Source organism: Loxodonta africana, chromosome 1 (assembly GCF_030014295.1).
Source record: "Loxodonta africana isolate mLoxAfr1 chromosome 1, mLoxAfr1.hap2, whole genome shotgun sequence".
NCBI classification, from domain to species: Eukaryota; Metazoa; Chordata; class Mammalia; order Proboscidea; family Elephantidae; genus Loxodonta; species Loxodonta africana.
In genome coordinates, this window is record NC_087342.1 from 202,569,773 (window position 1) to 202,592,148 (window position 22,376).

A 22,376-nucleotide genomic window follows, 5' to 3' on the forward strand; every position below is an offset into this window, starting at 1 on the left:
TTGAGGTGTTCTGTTTTGTTTTAGCTAAGGAACATATTTTTTGAAGCCCAGGGACATAGTGGTAAATTTAGGCAGCACTTGATAGAGAAACCCCCCCCAAAAAAACCATTACCCCTGAGTCGATTCCAACTCATAGCGACCCTATAAGGCAGAGTAGAACTGCCCTGTAGAGTTTCCAAGAAGCAATCGGTGGACTGAAACTGCCAACTTTCTGGTTAGCAGCTGAACTCTTAACCACTGTGCCACCAGGGCTTCTGATAGAGAAAAGGGAACAGTTAATAAAATTGGTCACTCTTACAAATAATACTTTTATATAGATGCCCCCTTAGAAATGTTCATGGATTACATAAAACTGGACCATACATCTATATATTAGGTTGACTAGATAACTGGCTTGCTTCTGAATACAGCAACCTAAGATTTGTTTCATGTATCATCCATGTCTAGTAACAGATAAGCCTTCCTAGAATTAGAATTTTCCCTCTGCTAATGTTTAACTGTTCTACACAGTTTCCCAATTCCCTTTGCATCTAGAGAGTTAAATTACCCATAATTCACCAACATATTACATAAATTTAATATATTTGATACATTTCCATTTCCTCAAAGGCAATATACTCACCTCTTCTTTTCCACTATTTGGCACTCTGCAATACACTTCCCCTGTAGATGGGTCATAAGAATCTACATATGAGTTACAAGGTAAAAATTTTCCACCTATGAAATTTTCCAGAATCAAAAGTGCCTCTGTTCCAGCCATAGTGAAGAAAAATCCTGCCTTTCACCTTTACAATAGTTCAGTTATGTTGCCCCCAATACTTTTCTTCTAGTCCTGAGTTAGTCTCCTCCTCTGCCAACCCAGTGCCCTCGTTTGCAAATCATTGACCAGTGGAAGTTGACCTGAAACTCTCAGAGAATTCCAATCTCCAAACTTTAAAACTAAGAAAGGTGTCACAGATCTCGTAGACTTTCAGTGTATTATATGTTAACCTAATGTCAACATATGTGTTCATAGCCCTTTCAGATGGTCAAAAGCCATCTATACATATCGTTTTATTGGGCTCAACTGTGAACTTTTCATTGCTTATTTATTAAGGTCTGTCCCTGAAGCAAGTCCTTTACATGTAGATAGTGCAGGACTGGGCAACGTTTTGTTCTGTAATACTTAAGGCCGTCACGGCTGGAAGCCAGCTCAAGGGCAACAATAACAACTCATTTAATCCACACAACAACTCTATTTGAAGTAAATATTATCACTTGCACTCTTTTCTAGAAGAAATTGAGCCTCTGAAAGGTTGAAAAATTTGTCCAAGGTCACATAGTTACTAAGGGGTGAACCATAACCCCTTGGTCTCCAAAGCATGCCCTGTTGCCTCAATGCTTCACTGCCTGCTCACCCCGCAGAAGTAACTGAAGAAGGACTCCTTTTTTTCCATCCGTCATCTCTTCTTCTTTGTCTTGGCTGCCTTCAATTCAAAGAACTCTTCATCTCGAAACCAGGTATGCCATGGAGATGAAGATAAAGCCAAAAATGTGTGTGACATATATAACAAAGAGGGATTCAAATCCATGGATGTAAGAAATTTTTACAAATCAGGAAGATAAATGAACAACCAATATAAAAATTAAACACAGGATACAAAAAACGAATTCACAGAAAAGAGGATACACTTGGCCAATGAATGTATTGAAGGAGGTCCAGCTTCATTGTTACTCAAGGGATGTGAATTACAAAGAGGTGCCATGTGTCACCAGTTAGATTGGAAAGCAGTGTTAAAGATTAATACCCAACTGTATGTGAGGACATAGGGTAGCATGTGCTTTCGTGGGAAGGTTTACAGGGACATTTTTTGGAGCAGTTTGTCAGTACATTTAAATGTGCCTAACTTTTGGCTGGAAACCCTGGTGGCCTAGTGGTTAAGAACTATGGCTGCTAATCAAAAGGTTGGCAGTTTGAATCCACCAGGCACTCCTTGGAAACTCTATGGGGCAGTTCTCTGTCCTATAGGATCTCTATGAGTCAGAATTGACTTGATGGCAACAGGTTTGGGCTTTCTTTTGGTAACTTTTGGCTGGAAACCATGGTAGCATGCTGGTTAAGAACTATGGCTGCTAACGAAAAGGTCAGCAGTTCAAATCCACCAGCTGCTCCTTGGAAACTGTATGTGAAAGTTCTACTCTGTCATATAGATAGGGTCGCTTAGTAATTCCCCTTCTAGGAATCTCCCCTACAGAATTACTTGCTCGTCTGTAAGAAGATAAGTCACAAGGACATTGTTTTTTTCATAATAATTAAAAAAATAATTTAAACAGTTCAAATGTTCATCATTTGGTGACTATTATAATTAATCGTGGTACATCCATAATTTGGTATATTACTTAGCCAGTAAAAGGATGTATTTTTAACTGAAAAAAAGAATGCTAGTGAATAAGTATGGTATGAAACCCTGGTGGCGTAGTGGTTAAGTGCTACGGCTGCTAACCAAAGGGTCGGCAGTTCGAATCCGCCAGGGCTCTTTGGAAACTCTATGGGGCAGTTCTACCCTGTCCTCTAGGGTCGTAATGAGTCGGAATCGACTCGATGGCACTGGGTAAGTATGGTATGAAACCCTTTGGATGTCTATATGGTTAAGTAGATCAAGGGGAAGGAATGAAGGGTTTCTTTCCTTTTTGACTCTACTTTTAAATTGATTGAATACGTTATGATAAGTCTGTGTTAATACACTACTTTAATAGATAATAAAAATTTAACTGAATGTTAGATATCAATATTCGAAATTCATTGGTCGTTTGAAGTCATTTGTTGGCCGTTCACTTCTTTAGATCCTCCCTGCTTCCTTCTTACTTGGTCTTGCTCTAGGTGTTCGCCACAATTTTTGCTAATCACCTACACAAGGCAATAGGCTGTCCGTTCTCTAAGGAACCAAGTCCCAGGCCCCTGTCTCAGTATCTAGAAATTAGATATGATGCTCTGCTGAACAAAGAGCAACTTCCTGGTCTTTTCTCCTTACCAGCTCAAAGCCTCTGCAGATGCTTTAGAAATATTACTCATTTTATTTAACACAAACAAATTATTGAAAAGGGCTCCCTCCTCTCACTCAGTTATGTTAACTGAATTTTGGTCATATTGATACGATTTTGTTGAAAACCTCTTCCAATATTTTTTTAGAAATTGATCTCATATGAATAAATATATACATACATGAATGAAGCAATACAATAATATATACATTCAGGGTCTGTTCGGGAAAACAAAAATCATGGTAGGTATTTCAAAGAGAAGGAAATGATTACATAGGTGTTGGAAGGTTGTAAGAGCTTACAGAAACTACTGCAATAACCTGGATATCAGCAATGCAAAAAGCAGCTACCATTTAGACTGTGGAACAAAAAGGCTAAAATGAGCTGCCAGAAGCTAGAAGCTTGAAGGTGATTCTGTTTACGCTCCCAGTTTGTGCTGGTACTTCTGAGGGCATGTGAGGTGGCTAATTCAGGGAAGGCCGAGCCGCCAGAGGCTGTGTGTGGGCTATGGCTGGAGAGACACTGGCAGGGACTGGAGACAGAGGTGGTCTCTTCACCCCTCTCTCCCTCCAGACTCTCTGACATGCCTCCCATTGGCAGAAAGCCAACTGTCAAGAGGGTGTGGGAAATACAGTTTGCGGATCTCCACCTAGTGCCACAGAGCAAAGCGCCAAGGAATGAGGTTGGGGCTAAGAGGAGCTCAGCCCATGCCTAAACACTTTTGTCACCTGTCTCCCTGGCTTCTCCCTCCCAGCTCTTGAATGCAGCCTCTGACCCTTCGGAAACTCTTAGAAGCCCATCCTTCTCCCAAGTGCTTTGTGCTCAGAAATAATGTGTCATCCTCTCTGTCCCCAACCCACTTAGTTAAGATTTATCTCACCAAAGCTATTGAGAAAAAAAAAACAAATCTGACTATAGGACTGAAGCAATTGACACTGAGTGTTGATTGACTGAGCTGGATGTTTGGCTATTTATAGTTCTTAATATCCCAAAGGACTCCGATTAGGGGACTAAGAGACATTCACTAGAAAGAAGGAACTTCCATGTATATCACAGGGGAGGAGCTTTCTGCCATGTAACAGGAGAAATGGGTTAGAAACTGGGCAAATGCTGGATGCTCATTAGAACTTCCTTGCACAGGGATAAGCCCAGCTACGGAGCAGACTGGTATTGTTTCCAGTGACGTTCTTGTGCTGCCTGCTGGGCAAGCATGACCTGGTACGTTTTTCATAATGTGGTGGGTCCTTTACCTCCCTTCCTCCCTGGCCTGTCAGGTGACCTGTTTCTGGCTTCTCAGGCCTATTCTGTCCTCAGTGAGGCTCTTTAACCCCCACCTGCAGGTCAACCACAGACCTGACTCTGGAGCAAATGCTTAGTTCAGGCAGGAGAGAGTTCTAGGCTTCGAATGCAGTGTCAGTCCTCACTGAGAGTCTGGTCATGTCCTCACACCCCAAGTCCTTCCCTCTAGACTTGGGACCAACCTTTCTCTTGCCTGTTTCCCTTGAAGAGACATAAAATCTTGAATCTGGGGCTAGGCAGTAAGACCCTACTCCTTGCCACCTGCCTCTCTGTACCTCTTGGTATCAACTGCTACTGAATTCTCCTAGCTGGCTCTACTTGCTCTCCAGTGCTCGTTCTGCTGGACTCTGATCAATTCTTGCCAAGCCCCTTGAATATTGTTCTTTCCCATGACGTGTACTCCCATTAGCAGCAACGTCTGTCCCCACCACACCCCAGTGGGTGGGTTTAGTACCAGGTCCTGCAGTGACGGTAGGAAACTCAAGGCCTTGAGATCAACAGACAAAAATTATAAATGTGACAGTATTAAGTATACTAATTAAATGCAAACCCTGGTGGCGTAGTGGGTAAGTGCAATGGCTGCTAACCAAGTGGTCAGCAAGTCGAATCCGTCAGGCGCTCCTTGGAAACTCTATGGGGCAGTTCTACTCTGTCCTATAGGGTCACTAGGAGTTGGAATCGACTCGACGGCAGTGGGTTTGGGTTTTTTAATAAGCAAAGGGAACTAGTTGTTCTAGAATATTCCAGAATGGGATAGGGTGCTTTTACTTAGAGGAAAAAGTTGTTCTTTCTGAAGAGGGTGAGGTGATGCCTGATTTAGGGAGCTCTGAAGTGTTTTGGAGTCTTGGGTGGCACAAATGGCAAAGGGCTTCACTAACCGACAGGTTGGTGATTCTAACCAACTCAGAGGTGCCTAAGAAGAAAGGACTGGCAATCTGCTTCTGAAGGGTCACAAACTTGAAAACCTTATGGGGCAGTTTTACTCTGCACACATGGGGTGGCCCTGATTCAGAGCCAACTTGACAGCAACAAACAATAAGTGCTTTGGAGCTCTGAATCACCCAGGTGGGCTGCAGCACCAGGAAGTGGAGCAAATTGATTATCTCCCATATGCCAGGCACCTTACTGAATGATACAGGCCATCAATGCTGGAAGAACTCACATTCTACTAGGGGAGGCAGAGTGGCACACAGAAATCACAATGCAGTGCATGAGGGCGTTCCTGGAGGTGTGCGGTAGGCTTGGGAGAAACATAGGGCAGGGAACGAGGAGCTCTGTGCTAGTGGAGTGAAGGGATCAGAGGATGAAACTTCAGATGGATAAGGAAGGAAAGGGAGGAAGTTAAAAGGCAGACAAGGAGGTAATTTAGGCAGAGAAATACCTGAGACCCCATTCTCTTTCTGCATCCTCAGGAGCCTTGACCATTGGATTATCTCCTTTTGACCCTTCATCTCGCCCTTTCTCCTGGCTCCTTAAGCCTTTAAATGAGTTCAAGTCTCTCCAATATCCTATTATATAATACCATATCACATTATATGTGAAATTAAGTTGTAAAACATCCTTCTCGTGGTGCAACGAATCACATTTACATGGCTTTTCTAGCCACGGTCTTGTAACTCCCACAAAACGATTGTCTCGGACTATGCAAATTGTGTGACTTTGGTCTACTGAGGGGATCAGTCAGTTCATGGTCCTGCTGGGAGGACTATGCCTTGAAATTGACAAGGAGTAGACTTATATAAGGGCCAATCCCACAGAGGTTCAAGGGGCAAAGTCTGGAGTGGTGCACGTCCTTTGGACTCGGAGTCCCTGCACTGAGAACCTTCCAGACCCAGAAAAGAGCTGTAACACTGAAGACGGCGCAAGATGGCAAGCAAGAGACAGCAGTGGTGGGCTTGCAAGACCACGGAGTGAGAGCTGAGCATCTTTGGCAGGGACTTGCTGGGAGCTAAAAGAGTTGTAACACTTGTCTAGGCAGGGCAGAAGCCTGAGTGTACCCTGGGCAGGTGCTGCCTCGAGTGATCTTATGCAGGGCTCTTCCTACAGCAGAGTGGAGCCAGATGCCTCTGGGCAGAAGGCTTGCCAGCAGAGGTAAAAGAGCTGTAACACTTGTTGGTGCAGGGCAAGAGAGCCCTAAGTATGTGCCATGCAGTGGGAATCTTGGTAGTGTGGTGGCAAGAGAGCCCCACAGGCCCGAGTAGTGTGGTAGGAGCCAGCAGCAGAGGCCAGTGAGGCCCAGCAGCACAGTAGAAGCCTCAGGAGCTGTGCAGGGCCTCCAAGCAGCATGGTGCTAACAGCAGACAATGACGACATGAATACCATATCCAGCCTGAACCACGGCGCACCTGCCCAACCACATAAGAACGGACATGGCTAATTTGGGGAAGGGCAAATGGTTCTCCTTTGGGAATCTGTTATTGTTTACCATTTCCTTTCTATAAATAATAATAATGGCTTTCACTTTGCCAACACTGAGTGTCTTGTGCATCCGGCTTGGTCACAGGTGAATGTAGTACCCATAGAGTGGTTGATGCCAGTGGGTGTGTGTGTCTCATTCCTAGCAGTCTAATGGCTGCCTGAAAGTTTGAGGCATGGCCTGTTTGCACGTGCAATGTAGATGGAGTAGTATTTACACTTCCCATGACCTTATGTCCTCCTCTGTCTTTATTCTTTCTCTCCTACTCAAAATATTAAATACTGGTAGTTCCTGACTTATGATGTATTCGAGTTAAAACCAACTACACTTACGATGATCAGTGTATCTGGAACATTGCATCTTCCTGGGACGAAGTTATGGGAAAATGCATCCAGAGGATATGGAAAAAATTGCTGAGTTATGTGAACACACCCCAAGCATTTGATCAGGGTAATATGATGGAAGAGATTGGTGCAAAAATCGTCCATATGACAAGAATGCTGAATTTAGAACCTGGTATCGGCAATGTGGAACAGCACATAGATTACAAGGAAGGGAAACTGACAGATCAGGACTTAATGGATTTTGAAGAGGAAAGACATGTTGAAGAAGAAAGAATGAGGAAGAGGGAAGAAAGAAGTCAAAAAATTTTAGTGAAAGGATTAGCTGGAGTTTTTCCTAAACTAAATTAGGAGCTTCAGTTGCTTGAGAACATGGATCCAAACGCTGATTGCTTTGCTAAAAGTCGATAGGCAGATTCAGGAAGCAGTTAGATGTTTCCTCGAAATATATAAGGAACAAAAGAAAAGGACCATACAGAAAACTCTAATTTTCTGACTAGAAACACCATCCCCATTCCCAGGGATAATCCAGATGATCCAGAACTTTCCACAGGTATAGTTATTACTGCAGCTGACAAAAGGCCAACGTCGCCCAACTCTTCTTCATCCTCGGAGTAAATTTTTATGATTTGTGTGTTATGTATGTATGTATGTGTTAAAATATACCTGTTCATATGTAATGTTTCTAACCCCCTAAGACAAATAAAGATCGGATTTATAAAGATACTGATAATAAAAGGCAATAATAATAAAAACTTAAAAAGAAAAAAGATATTCAACTTGTGTCAGAACCAACTTATGACAGTTGTCGGAACAGAACATCATAAGTTGGGGACTACTTGTAGAATAGATGGGCATCAAAGTGCTATCATTATAGGAATAACTACCACGACATATATGGCAGGATGTTGTTCTTTCCCCTTTACCCACTCTGCCTTCTCATCTTCACTCCTAGAAGGAGGAAGTATTGTAGCACAAACATACCTCAAAGTTATGCTATGAAAAATGATTGATATGGAGTCTCTTTCTGGAAGATTGCTGTTTGTGTCATCCCTGAGTCCCACACTTCAGAGAGACCCTGTCTCTGCTTTGTCATTCTGAGCACCTTGGCAGAGTGTCAATGTAGACTTTCTGGAAGCTCTTCTGCCTAGAGCCGTCCCTGTGTTTAGCCATATACTGGTCAAGTCTCTCTGCATCTGTCCTTTCTTGCTGATCTCAGAATGGTGGTCTGTGAGTGGCCAGGACTCCCTACCAACATGAAGAAATAAGCAATGAAATGTGTAGCCTTATCCCTGGTGAATTAGATGCATGGACCAAGAAGCCCACGTTACAGGGTCCATGCCTCTTCTATTCCAAATATATTTGGCAAAACTCTGTAAAATATCTTGGATAATAAGGCCTGTTCCTTGGCCAAGGAAAACCCCTCCTGTAAAAATCGACTCTCAATAATCTTCCCTTTGGTCAGAGCGGTTTTTATTAGGGAATCAAGAAGCTCCCGGATCTGCTGCCTCTTGGGAGTTGGGAGTAAAGGAGTCTGATACACTGTTAGATTCTGAAAAGAAAAAAAAAAAGTTCATACTCATTCTGAGATATTGTGGGTCAGAATATTCTAAATAGTTCATTTGGCAATTCTTTTTACTATGTCAGGTATACCTTCCCTGGTTATCCTTGGTCATTTGGCCTAGAAAAACTGCTCCTTAACAGATTCTAATGTCTGATCCTCCCAAGCATCTAGTCATATAAACCGATCAAGGCACTGTGGAGCTAGGTGGTAGTGGCTGCTTCCATAGTTTATGGCCCTTTTAATATCAATTCAATACCCATTACTTGGGTTTGATTTTTATGATTCCCAGAACAGTGTTCCTGTGCTGGAGAAGGCAAATACCTTCCCCTACACTGTCCACAGCTTCAAGGCTTCCCTCCGACCCGGCACTGCTCCTTCACCTCCTTAGGGACCTAGCCTTAGAGTTGCATCATCAGCACCTACCGTGTATAGCATTTGTAGACGAGCCCCAGGTTTCTGGCCATGCCTATTTGCTTGAGGAAAGAATCCCACCAGTGGGTTTTTTAAGATGGAATTTATAAGGTATAGCTGAATGCTGAGCCAGAAGGGTGGAGAGGCTACTCTGCAACAATCCTCTACCCACTGAGGAACCAGGAGGGTTGGTGGTGGGACTGGCTATGGGAGCCACCCAACCCCTCGACAGCAGTGTTCCAGCCAGGTCACAGATGAACACCACCTCCCCACCACCCAGAGAGAGAACAAAGTGGGCTAGAGACAGGGCCACCTTTTCAAAAATAAATTTATATATTACTTTTAACATTTAAGAAAACTGTTAAAGAAAATCAAATGGGACAACATTTGATTTGTGATTGTTAGGATAAAAAGCAAGAATTCAGTGAAAGGACCAGGAAACTCTTAGGTGGAAAAGATTCCACAAAACCCCCAAGTCGCATTTAGCGACGATGGCAAAAAATCTCTTAAATGTCTAAGAAACAAAACACATTTTGCTGTTATGCTCGAACTAAGGATATTTATTATAGGCTTTACATCTTAAATAATATCGTGGTTCCCAAAGGAACAGCTTCCAACAATTTCAAATTAAGCTTTCAAAACTTTACTTGTTACATTCCTTATTCAACGCAAAACAGGTTAAATATTAATTTAGTTACTCTTCCTTAAAAAGTACGCAGTAAAGTTGAAAATCAAAAGAGAAAACTGTAAACATTTTGTGGTTTGGCTAAAGTAGCGTTCATTTCATGATGATTCAATAACTTCTAATACCTATTTATGACAGTTTCCATAAATCTGTCAGGTAAATCCATTCACTAAAATTTCAAAAGGAAATTTTTTTTTTTTTTTAAATGAAAGTGCAATATTAGCTTTTCTTTGCCAGTTGGCAACTTGTAGTTTTTGCAGGAATGACTATTAATACTTCTTTGTAGCTGATTATAGTTTACTTTTCTCTCATTTAAAAAATATCAATTGCTCATAATTCCTTTAACTGAATAACTGGATTTTTTACAGAGAGAGGTTAGCTGTTTCACTGCATTTGGAGAACAGGACAGAAATTCTGACCCATCATTCTTTTATCTGTAAAGAAAACAAACATTTGCTATAATTAATCACATTAAAAACGGCAACAAAACAAAAATGACAGTAAAGTGATTATTGTATTAGGAAGCTTTTTTCCCCTGAAACTTTCTCCGTTCCCTAGTCATTTATTTCTGAAGTTTAATATAATCTATTAGTTTCCATAAGAAATGTTCTTATTTTTAGAATGTACTTTTATAAAGAATGCCTTGTCAGATTAAACGTGATGCTGATGACGGCAAAGATATTAGCTAACATGTATTGAACGCTTTACATGTGCCAGTTACTGTGCCAAGTGCTTCGTGTGGGTCATTTCATTTCACAACAACTCTAGGGGGGTGTTATAGTTAGTTGCTGTACAGCCGATTCCAACTTATGGCAATGCCAAGGAGATTCGATTATTACACTTTTACAGATGAATAAATGTAAGGAGAGATTTTATACTTGTGCTGCTAGCAGTCGGTGAAGCAAGATCACCAACTTGGGCAGTTTAACTCCAGGGCCTTTCTCTTCACCTCCACCCTACATTGCCTTCCACACGTCCAAAAAAAGAAACCAAACCCACTGCTGTCGAGTCAATTCCGACTCATAGCGACCCTAGAGGACAGGGTAGAACTGCCCCGTAGAGTTTCCAACGAGCGCCTGGCGGATTCAACCTGCCGACCTTTTGGTTAGCAGCCGCAGCACTTAACCGCTACGCCACCAGGGTTTCCACATGTGTTTTTTATAAACGATGTCCATAAAGTTTCTTGGTGCTTTAGAAGCTTAATAAAATTTTACACGATACACGTGTGATTGAATTTTGATGCAACTTAAGAGTCTGTGCTCGAAGTATACATCCAATTAAACAAACTGAATAAGTTTTATGAAAAAAAATCACGAACTAATAAGCCCCTTTAATAATGTAAGATTCCTATTAATCACGGCAGAAAATTGCAATTACCGATTTTTTGTGGATTCATTCAGGCTGTTTTCTCCAAAATTCAACTGTACCTTGCATTATATAATAGAAACATTAGGAGCCCTGGTGGCACAGTGGCTAAAGTGCTCAGCTGTTAACCAAAAAGTTGGCAGTTCAAATCCACAAGCTCACCCATGGGAGAAAAATGTGGCAGTCTGCTTCAGTAAAGGTTTACAGCCTTGGAAACCCTATGGGCAGTTCTACTCTGTCCTATAGGGTCACCATGAGTCGTAATTCACTCGACAGCAGTGGGTTTGGGTTTTCTGAAACATTACTAGTATGTTAATTGAATTTTTTTAAAGAATCATTTTAAATGTGCTAAGAGACAATTATTTAAAGAAAAAAAATTTAATGAAGGTTCTTCTAAAAGAAACTTCTACCCCTAATTCATTAAATCCTAAATTTCTAATTACATAATTTAGATTACATACTTACAGACCTATTTTTCAACAGATTCCCTTTGAGGTGAGAATACAGTTTGAAAGCCTCACTATACAAAGATTTTCAAACTGTATTCTCACCTCTTTAAGACCAGTTTCTTCCCATCATTCCTTTGTTTTTAATATACATTGTAATATGCTGTTCTAATGCCATAGCTGTGTTTTCTTAAGTCATAAAAACCTCAGTCCACAACCACCACCTGTTGCCACAGTCGGCTCCAGCTCACTGGGACCCCATGTGTGTAAGCGCAGAACTATGCTCCAGAGGGCTTTTAATGGCTGCGTTTTTGGAAGTAGATCGCCAGGCCTTTTCCAAGGTGAGTCTGAGTGGACCTGAACTTCCAATCTTTTGGTTAACAGCAAAGCACGTTAACTGTTTATACCACCCAGGGACCTCAGTAGTATCTTTAAAAGATAGGGAAAAAAAAAAAAGATATCATAACCATGGATACAAAATCAGTTACTTTAAAATACCTCAGTGACTACCCCAGCAGCTATTGTAGAACCACTGTAGCGTAGCATGAACCTCCCCAGTTCTTTAAAGTCTTTGTATAGCTCAAGAGCAATGGGTCTTTGTGTCTGTAGCTCCACCAATGCATTCTGGCCTTTAGTCAAAAACCTGTGCAAAAAAAAAAAAAAGGGATATACAATAGAGGTGAATAAAATAAATATAATAACAACAACCTGAAAAAGAAATATTTTACATTCAATAAACACATCAACATAGTCTTTTAAAAACTAAAAAGAAAAAAAAATTAATGAAAAGATATGCCTTTGAGTTTCCTGGGTTAGCTGAACGACATGAGAGGAGTAATTCTGGATGGAGGAAACATTAGCTAGTTCACATATGTTTTTCATTAGTCTTATGAACACAACTCTATCCCTTGAAGGACCACTATAACCTAAAATGCTCACTGTCCCTCCTGACCAATGCTTTCCAGGTCATTCCTTCATTTGTAGATCTTTCTTTGCTAGGAAATTGAGAAGTTCTTTCATTTAAAAAAAAAAAAGTGATGTTTTTAAAAACACAGGTTTAATCCTACAAAGTGGTTATTTGCATATTAAAAGATGAATACAATGCCCTATGTCTTCTCAAGTAAAATGCTAATTGGTGGACTCTTGTGTTAGGAGTTATTTTTAAAATCTCCAGGTACCAAAAGACTAAACTCTAAATTCCTAACTCTCTGTTTCTTTCTCTCTCTCTCTCACACACAGCCATAGGAACAATGGTTCTTTAACAAGTTCAGGACAAAAATCATGTAACGAGCTTTTTCAAAATATGTTTGCTGACAAGAAATGGGGATGGGGCATGGGCCAGATTATGAAGGGTTTCTTACAAACAAGCAAACAAAAAAAAACACAAAACCTTGTGCATGGGCCCCACCCAGACTTATTGAAAGGAGTATCTGGGGGTAGAACCCAAAAAGGGACATTTTGAAAATGTTCTCTAGAAGGATAGAGAAAAGCAATTATAAACTCCTGTTTTAGGGACAGACAGGTGATGCCAAAAAGGTTTCTAATAAACATATCAAAAGTCCCAAATATTGGATTTGGAAAAACAGCATGAAAAACTCACAACCTACCCTTAATTTAGTTTCTAGAAAGTTCAATTTCATTCCACACAATCAAGTCTATTATGTGCCTAAACTGGAAGGAAGGGGAGAGGCCAAATGGTGCTGGTTCAAAATATGAGAACTATGAGAAAATGACTAAGTTACAAACAAGGTCACAGGGAAAGCTCACATGAGAATATATAAGACCATCACTGAGCCAGGAATTTACAGCATAAGCAGGAAGGGGAAAATTTGGGACTAGATACAATAAGCCAACTTCAGATTGAGAATTCTCCAAATCAATTGTTTAGGTAAAATGGCCTGGCTTCTGCCAAAATAATAATAACACAATTAATGTGAACCACTTGACTGTGTTAGAATCCTGGTTCTGCTACTTGATAGCTTTGTGACCTTGAGAATGATATGAGATCTAAGCCTCAATTTCCTCATCTGAAAAATGGGAAAAATAATAGTATCTGCTTTATATGGCTGCTGAGAATGGAAGCCAGGTGAAAGCATTAATGACAGCATAGGAGATAGTGGTCCTCAAGAAATGGTAGTTCTATATCACATTTCTCAGAACATCATAGCAAAAACTCATCCCAGAAGCTAAGGATTCAGGCTAAAAATAAAGAACCATCCTTAAGAAAGAGATAAAGCAGCTCTTTCTTCCTGACTAGAGGAGAAACAGGTACAGGTTTGGAGCAGTGTGAAGATCATCTCTTCCACTGGCAGCCAACCCAGTAACCCACTAACCACCTTCGGGCCTCCTACACAGGTGCAAAGGATGGGGAACAACCAAAGATTAAAAAGGGGGATTTCTGGGTGGGATTCCCCACAGGGGTGACGTGAGGAAAACCCCATAGCTGAGGCAGCCGAGTCAAACTATGATTAGTCTTTAGATGAACTAGGGTAGGAAACCTATATTTTGTAACATTCGTCTCTAGCCTTTTGTATTCTGTTTTTGTTTAGAGAATTTAGTGTCTCTGGAAGCATTTCCTTAAAAAAAAAAAACCCTGATCTTGTCTCATCCAAAGGGGAACTGTCCACACCTAGGCCTGGATATTAATGGCAATCAGAGGAGACCAAAATAGTGGAGGTGATCAGCTTAGCTTAAGAGTCCAGAGTGGACATTGAGCACAAAGGAAAATGCCTTTAGGGTGGGGGTAACCTAGGGAATGCAGAGTATGTAGCTCACTTCCCTCCTGGGGTTTCTTAGCACAGGGAATGATTCTCATTGAGGAAGTAACCAGAAAGCTGAGGAAAGCACCCAGCTGAAATTTGGAAGCAGTGGCTAGGCATAATTCAAATTCGGCTTCAAAAATGTAGTACTGGTTTTTTAAATGCCTCTCCCCTCCCCACCCCCCCCCTTTTTTTTTTACATCTTCAGTATCTAGGGGCTTGATAGGCACATCCAAATTTATATTTACAGTTTCATTTACACCACTGCCACCACATATAACAAATTATATTAGCATGTGTATTTAAACAGAAGATTACATATTTACTTTTGTTTTAATCCAGTCCTTAAAAAAAAAAAAAGGATTTCTGGAACAAGTAAAAATGGATTTACACACCACAAAGAGAAATACTATACAAATGGGTTCATTTGTAAGGAATCTGCTTAAAGTGCTTGTGGATATATTCTGCATTACGACACTCACTTAGGCTTTTTCTTTGTGACTTCACCCGTGCTTTTGCTTAAGACGCTGATCAATCTTTTAATAACGGCAGGCTCGCTGACAGTTTGGTAGTGTAACAGCACCTAAAACAAAAAATTGTAACACGAAACATCTGTTTAGCACAGCATCTCCTGCCCTTTATTTTGGCACTTATGCTTAAGCAGATTAATTATATACAGTTCAGCATACTGCTTGGAGTCTTTCAGGGTCTCTAGTTGCCTCCTCTAAATCCCACCACGCTAACATTACTTAACTTATTAAGGGATAAAGGTCATGGGAGACAGGAAAATTTCGACACTACCACTTTGTGTCAACTTTGGTTTACCTAACCTTCCTGTCAATTTTTTCTTTTGTAAAAGATGGAGAAAAACAACATCTTAGGGTTTTATAAAGATTAAGAGAAAAAATTTATCATTTAGGACAATTATTGTTATGATTAATATTATAAGGAGCAGTAAGAAAAGAACCTGGGCTTGAACCCCAAATACTTCACTTTACTCTCTACCTCAAATTTCCTCAGTTGTAAAATACATAGGCCTTACTGGGCTGTGAGAAGAATTAAATAGGATTGGATACAGTGCCTGACATATGTTTCAACAAGTGTGAATTGTTTCATCATAAAAACAAAGGAGGAAGGGCCATGTCATAGTCAATAGCAATTAATACATTCATTGTTGGAACAAGAGAATAAAATACTACAAATATAAAGGTAAAGAGAAAAGGGAAAAAAAAAAAAAGCACTGTGTGATGTGATTTACATGTATTACTTAAGTTATATAAGAAGGTTAGCCAGGTGTTGAGGTCAGACAGCTGGGTTCGAATCCCGGCTCATCACCTTCTGGCTGTGTGATCTGGCGCAAGTTCTTTGACAAGCCACTACTCCCAACATCCCAGCCTTATCAGTAAAACAAGGGACATCAGATGATGTGATTTTAAAGTGGTATCCAGCAAACTGTAAATATTCAGCTCACTGATAACCTTTTATATTAGCTATCATTGCCCATGTTTTGTTCAGGAAATTTACTATCAGAAAGATGAAGTAAGTGGTCACGGCGATATGCGCCAAGGCTGAATTTTATGCTCAGATACATTGTAATTACAAACCTCAAGCTACTGCCATTATAGCTTAATAAGGAGCCTGTAGAAATCACAGATGGAACTTCTCCCCTTATAAAAGAGGAGAGATCCTAATCCAAATCAGAATAGAGCTATTGTTCAAATAATAAGTATTCAAGACATCTATAAGCCTTTATGTGTAAATGTCTATAGTTTAGATACAGTAGAAAAGCCAAATCTCCAGCAAGGACCAAAGCCATCAAATTGGTTCGTAAATACCATTTTATGCTATGTTTGAAGAAACACTGACACCTCTACTTGGGAATTTTCTGGCAAAAATGGTTCATATATTTGGAAAACAAAAATGCAAGATTGACCGGGATGCACAACCCTGAACTTTGGAGCTTTCTGCATACCAAGGTAGGAAGTCATTCGGGAAGCATCTTACCAATTCTATTTCTGTCTATGTCCCTCTTTGCCACTGTCACAGCAGTAGTCCATGGTACTCTCATCTCTCATCTGAACTAAAATACAGTCTCCTACCTGGTCTCTCTGTCACTACTCTTATCCCTCTATAAATTTTTCTTCATATAATTTATTCCTCAAACTAATTTTCAGGCTGATTTTTCCAAAATACAAATTCAATGACATTATCTTGCTTTTTAAAACCTTGGAAACTTTACTTCCACCAGTCTCCATATGACCTCTGCTTACCTCTCCCGCCTCATCTTTCTCCACCCTTCCTTGCGATCTATGCTGTAGACATACTGAGCTTTCTAACCTTTACACTTTTACATGTGCTATGCCCTCTGTGGAGCACACACTGCCCATCCCTGCTGCTTCAGTTGGCTAACTCCTACACAGCCTACTCAACTTCCAGATCCCAATATAGAATCACTTCCTTCAAAAGCCTGAACCACTAGCCTGAGATGGGTACCCTCCTTCTGTGGACAATGATCCCTCTACATAACATCTCACTTTATTGTTAACTGCTAGTTTAAATGTCCATCATCCTATATAATTATAAATTCTGTAAGAAAAATATCTATGTATACCAGTGCCAGACATTTATCTGGCACTCAGTAAATATTTGTGAAACGACTAAAAGAATGAAGGAATGAAGGATACCTAAAACACATGGAGAAAATCAGTCACACGGCGTTTAAAAAAAAAAACTAAAGGCTCATCTGAACCTCCATCACTCTACAAAGGCAAAACTGGTTTCCTTTCTTAACAGTATTTGACTATGATGAACTGGAATGGTTCCAAAAGAATTAACAACCAGCTCTTATCTTAGGATAAAAATTGTCCTGAAGCACGGTAAAAGGCTAAGAACCACTTTTCTTCCTTTGGTGGATTCAGGTCTCAAATAACACCAATGTAATGCAAATGCAGGTCTAAGTAAGTGTCTCTTTGTCACACTGTGGTGGCTTGCATGATGCTGTGATATAGGAAGCTTTGCTACAACTATTTCAAATACCAGCAGGGTCACCCATGGTGCTATTCATAAGGTTTTCACTGGCTAATTCTTTTAAGAAGTAGACAGCCAGGCCCTTCTTCCTAGTCTGGAAGCTCAGCTGAAACCTAGCCGCCATGGATCATTCAAAAGTAGCTGCAGCAGCATATTGACAGGGAACTGCCAGAAATTCGAGCCGGATTTAGAAGAGGATGTGGAACCAGGGATATCACCTCTGACATAAGATGGATCCTGGCTGAAAACAGACAATACCAGAAAGATGTTCACCTGTGTTTTATTGACTATGCTAAGACATTCGACTGTGTGGATCATAACAAATTATGGATAACACGGCAGAGAACTGGAATTCCAAAACATTTAATCGTGCTCATGTGGAATCTGTACATGCAGCAAGAAGCAATCATTCAAACAGAACAAGGGGACACTGCACGGTTTAGTAGAGGTGTGCATCAGGGCTGTATCCTTTCACCATACCTATTCAATCTGTATGCTGAGCAAATAATATGAGAAGCTGGAGTGTATGAAGAAGAACAGGGCATCAGGACTGGAGGAAGACTCATTAGCAACCTGTGTTATGCAAATGACACAACCTTGCTTGCTCAAAGTGAAGAGGACTCGAAACACTTACTAATGAAGATCAAAGACCACAGCCTTCAGTATAGATTACATCTCAACATAAAGAAAACAAAAATCCTCACAATTGGACCAATAAGCAACATGATAAATGGAGAAAAGATTGAAGTTGTCAAGGATTTCATTTTACTTGGATCCACCATCAAGACCCATGGAAGCAGCAGTCAAGAAAACAAAAGATGCATTGCAATGGGCAAATCTGCTGCAAAAGACCTCTTCAAAGTGTTGAAGAGCAAAGATGTCACCTTGAGGATTAAGGTGTGCCTGACCCAAGCCATGGTGTTTTCAATAGCCTCATATGCATGTGAACACTGGACAATGAATAAGGAAAACTGAAGAAGAACTGATGCCTTTGAATTGTGGTGTTGGTGAAGAATGTTGAATACACCATGGACCGCCAAAAGAACGAACAAATCTGTCTTGGAAGAAGTACAACCAGGATGCTCCTTAGAAGCAAGGATGGTGAGACTACGTCTCACATACTTTGTATATGTTATCAGGAGGAATCAGTCCCTAGAGAAAGACATAACGTTTCGTAAAGTAGTGGGTCAGTGAAAGAGGATGGCTCTCAACGAGATGGACTGACACAGTGGCTGCAACAATGGGCACAAGCATAGCAACAATTGTGAGGATGGTACACGACTGGGCACTATTTTGTTCTATTGCGCACAGGGTCATTATGAGTCAGAACTGACTCAAAGGCACCTAACAACAACAACAACGTGGGCAAAATACTGAATGACGAAGGAAGCATCAAAACAAGATGGAATACAGAGTCAGAGTACCTAAAATAATTGGTCAACGTTCAAGCATTTCAGGAGGTAGCACGTGATCAAGAACCAATGGTACTGAATGAAGAAGTCCAAGCTACACTGAAGGCGTTGGCAAAAAAAAAAGGATCCAGGAATTGACAGAAAAACAATTGAGGTGTTTTAACACAGATGCAGCACTGAAAGCGCTCACTCATCTGTGCCGAGAAATGTGGAAGACAGCTACCAACTGGAAGAGATTCATATTTGTGCCCATTCCAAAGAAAGATGATCCAACAGAATGTGGAAATTATTTAACAATAATACCATTAATATAATACAAAAGTAAAATTTTGCTGAAGATAATTAAAAAATTGTTGCAGCAGTACATCAACAAGGTACTGCCAGAAATTCAAGCCAGATTCAGAAGAGGACTTGCGAAGAGGGGTACCACTGCAGATGCCAGATGGATCTTGGCTGAAAGCACAGAATACCAGAAGGATGTTTACCTGTGTTTTACTGACTATGCGAAGGCATTCGAATGTGCAGATCATAACAAATTATGGATAACTTTGCAAAGAATGGGAATTCCAGAACTAGTACATAGACCAAGAGGTAGTGGTTAGAACAGAATAAAGGGATACTCACAGTTGAAAATCAGGAAAGGTATGCATCAGTGTTGTATCCTTTCACCATGCCTATTCAATCTGTATGCTGAGCAAATAATCCAAGAAGTTAGACTACGTGACTACAGAATTGGCGGAAGGCTCATTAACAACCTACAATATGCAGATGATACAACCTTGCTTGCTGAAAGTGAAAAGGACTTGAAACACTTACTAATGATGATCAAAAACTATTGCCTTTAGTATGGATTACACTTCAACTTAAAGAAAACAAAAACTCTCATAACTAGACCAATAAGCAACATCATAATAAACAAAGGAAAGACTAGAGATTTCATTTTACTTGGATTCGCAATGAACACCTATGGAAGCAGCAGCCAAGAAATCAAAGGACCGAAGAACACCAAAGACACAAGGTAATTATGAGCCCAAGAGGCAGAAAGGGCCACATAAAGCAGAGACTACATTAGCCTGAGACCAGAAGAACTAGATGGTGCCCAGCTACAACCGATGACTGTCCTGACAGGGAACACAACAGAGAAGCCCTGAGAAAGCAGGAGAGCACAGGGATGTAGACCCCAAATTCTCATAAAAAGACCAGACTTAATGGTCTGACTGAGACTAAAAGGACCCCGGTGGTCATGGCCCCCAGACCTTCTGTTGGCCCAGGACAGGAACCATTCCCAAAGCCAACTCTTCAGACAGGGATTAGACTGGACTATGGGATAGGCTATGATAATGGTGAAGAATGAGCTTTTTGGATCAGGTAGACACATGAGACTATGCTGGCATCTCCTGTCTGAAGGGGAGATGAGAGGGTAGAGGGGGTCAGAAGCTGGCCGAATGGACATAAAAAGAGAGAGTGGAAGGAAGGAGTGTGCTGTCTCATTAAGGGGAAAGCAATTAGGAGTATATAGCAAGGTGTTTATAAATTTTTGTATGGGAGTCCAGCTTGATTTGTAAACTTTCACTTAAAGCACAATAAAAATTAAAAAAAAAAGGAGGGGGGGCCTATTGCATTGGGCAAATCTGCTGTAAAATACTTCTTTCAAGTGTTCAAAAACAAAGATGTCACTTTGAGGACTAAGGTGTGCCTGTCCCAAGCCATGGTATTTTCAATCACCTCATATGAATGCAAAAGCTGATCTGGACAATGAAGAAGGAAGGCTGAAGAAGAATTGATGCCTTTGAATAACGGTGTTGACAAAGAATATTGAATATACCACACACTACCCGAAGAACAAATAAATCTGTCTTGGAAGAAGTACAGCCAAAACGTTCCTTGAAGCAAGAATGGCAAGACTTCGAGTCACATCTTTGGACATGTTAAAAGGATCAGTCCCTGGAGAAGGACATCATGTTTTGTAAAGTAGAGGGTCAGCGAAAAAGAGGAAGACCTTCAATGAGATAGACTGACACGATGGCTGCAACAATGGGCTCAAACACAGCAACGACTGTGGGGATGGCGCAGGACCTGGCAGTGTTTCCTTCTGTAGTACACAGGGTCAATGTGCATGGGAACCAACTGGAGGGTAACTAACAACAACAACAACAAAATATCTAAGACACATCTCTTTCACAACAGGCAACTTAGGTAAGTAGACAGGGTTCCCTTCATTTAGCTTAGGTGTGACTAGGGAACTGGTCTCCACAGCTTGCCAAATTCATAAGGAGCCATGAGACCCTAACTAAATTCCTTCTAACTTTTGTGAACACTTTGGGGGTTCTGGGGTAAACTCAAAGAAGGATGAAGACTGAGTTATGGCAGTATGGGATTGGGTCAGGTTTTATTTGTCTTTCTATCTCCAGAGCATCTTACAAGTAGTGACTCAAAAAAACAAGTAGTTGAATACATGACTGAAAAAAATCTACATGCAGAAAAATAGGAAGTGATTATATATATCTTACATTTTTAACTCGTGTTGTACATAACCAGAGTCATCTGTAATTCAAAGCAATCTGCAGCATCGTGTAGAAGGAAAAAAAAAATCAATGGTTTTCAGAGCGAAAAGAGCTGAGTATGAGACCTGACTCAACCACTTACTATTCATATAGTCACAACCTCTTAACAGCCTCCAACTTCTCATCTATAAATGGGGACAATAATAATGCAGGCCCACAAACCCTTAGCTGGGATTTGAAATCTCTGAAGACTGAAAGCCTAAAGTTTTTTTCTAAATCTGCTCAGCCCCTTTGGCAGCAAAACCAGATGGGAATTTAAGTGAGGTAATTTATAAAAAAAAAAAAACAAACCTATTGTGTGGCAGAAATATTAACGCCAAACACATTAATTTGATTAGTGTGCTGTTTCATTCTCCGTTAGGGGTTTTGTATGTGTCATATTACATTTCAAAAGTCCAGAGATACCTGAATTCTGAAACACACTGGTCCAAAGGGTTTCAGATAATGTTTAGGATTCTGTGCTTGATCTGGGGTTATGAGAATCGAATTATCCAGTGTTCTACAAACTACAATGGGCTAAATAATATGTTAGTTCCGTTTACCCATAAGTCAAATTATTATTTTCCTTAAACCTACAGGTAACCTATTTTAAAAAATATCAGATAAGATGAATTTAAAATTAAATCCATTCTTCCTCTTAAAAACATACAGTTTACCATATAAACCATGGGAAACTTGAATATACTTGTGTCACATTAAAGCTTAGTCCCAAAATAGTGAAATTTTCATTGCTTAGGAGGCTTTCCTTGGCTTAAAAAAAAAAAAATCAAGTTTTTTCCCAAAGGGTGTGCTCATTGAATTGGATGACAAAATTTGACCTTTTGTGAAACAAATTTCATCCGGTTATTTGTGAATCGATATATTGAGGTGGAATCTCATAAAGCTGCACTGAAAAACTTTCAATTCATGTTTACTTTTAAGAAAAAAACAGTAACAGGAAGACAGTATTACTATTCAAAGTAACTACTGACTTCTTGACCTCTCTACCTCTACACTGGCAAATATTATTGTGGCATGAGTAAAAACATACAGTAACCAACCTCTCCGCGTTCTCCAGGATACGTTG

The 22,376-nt window shown here is 40.4% G+C and overlaps 2 protein-coding genes across 5 annotated transcripts in view; both read right to left on the reverse strand.

Annotated features, from left to right (window-relative positions):
• The window catches only part of ALDH8A1 (aldehyde dehydrogenase 8 family member A1), a 46,647-nt gene extending 36,897 nt beyond the window's left edge, over nt 1-9,750 (reverse strand). The window contains exon 1 of the mRNA XM_003404056.4: nt 623-9,750. Within this exon, the coding sequence (XP_003404104.1) occupies nt 623-760 (138 nt within the window). The 5' untranslated portion in view covers nt 761-9,750. The remainder of the gene's footprint in view (nt 1-622) is intronic.
• A 144-nt stretch (nt 9,751-9,894) lies between these two features.
• HBS1L (HBS1 like translational GTPase) overlaps nt 9,895-22,376 on the reverse strand; it is a 97,406-nt gene continuing 84,924 nt past the window's right edge. For all 4 annotated transcript variants that reach the window (XM_003404052.4, XM_064291080.1, XM_064291089.1 and 1 more), the window contains 3 exons: nt 14,790-14,890; nt 12,047-12,191; nt 9,895-10,171 (listed from right to left, as the gene is read on the reverse strand). In XM_003404052.4, coding sequence (XP_003404100.3) covers nt 10,160-10,171; nt 12,047-12,191; nt 14,790-14,890 — 258 coding nt within the window. In that variant the 3' untranslated portion in view covers nt 9,895-10,159. The remainder of the gene's footprint in view (nt 10,172-12,046; nt 12,192-14,789; nt 14,891-22,376) is intronic.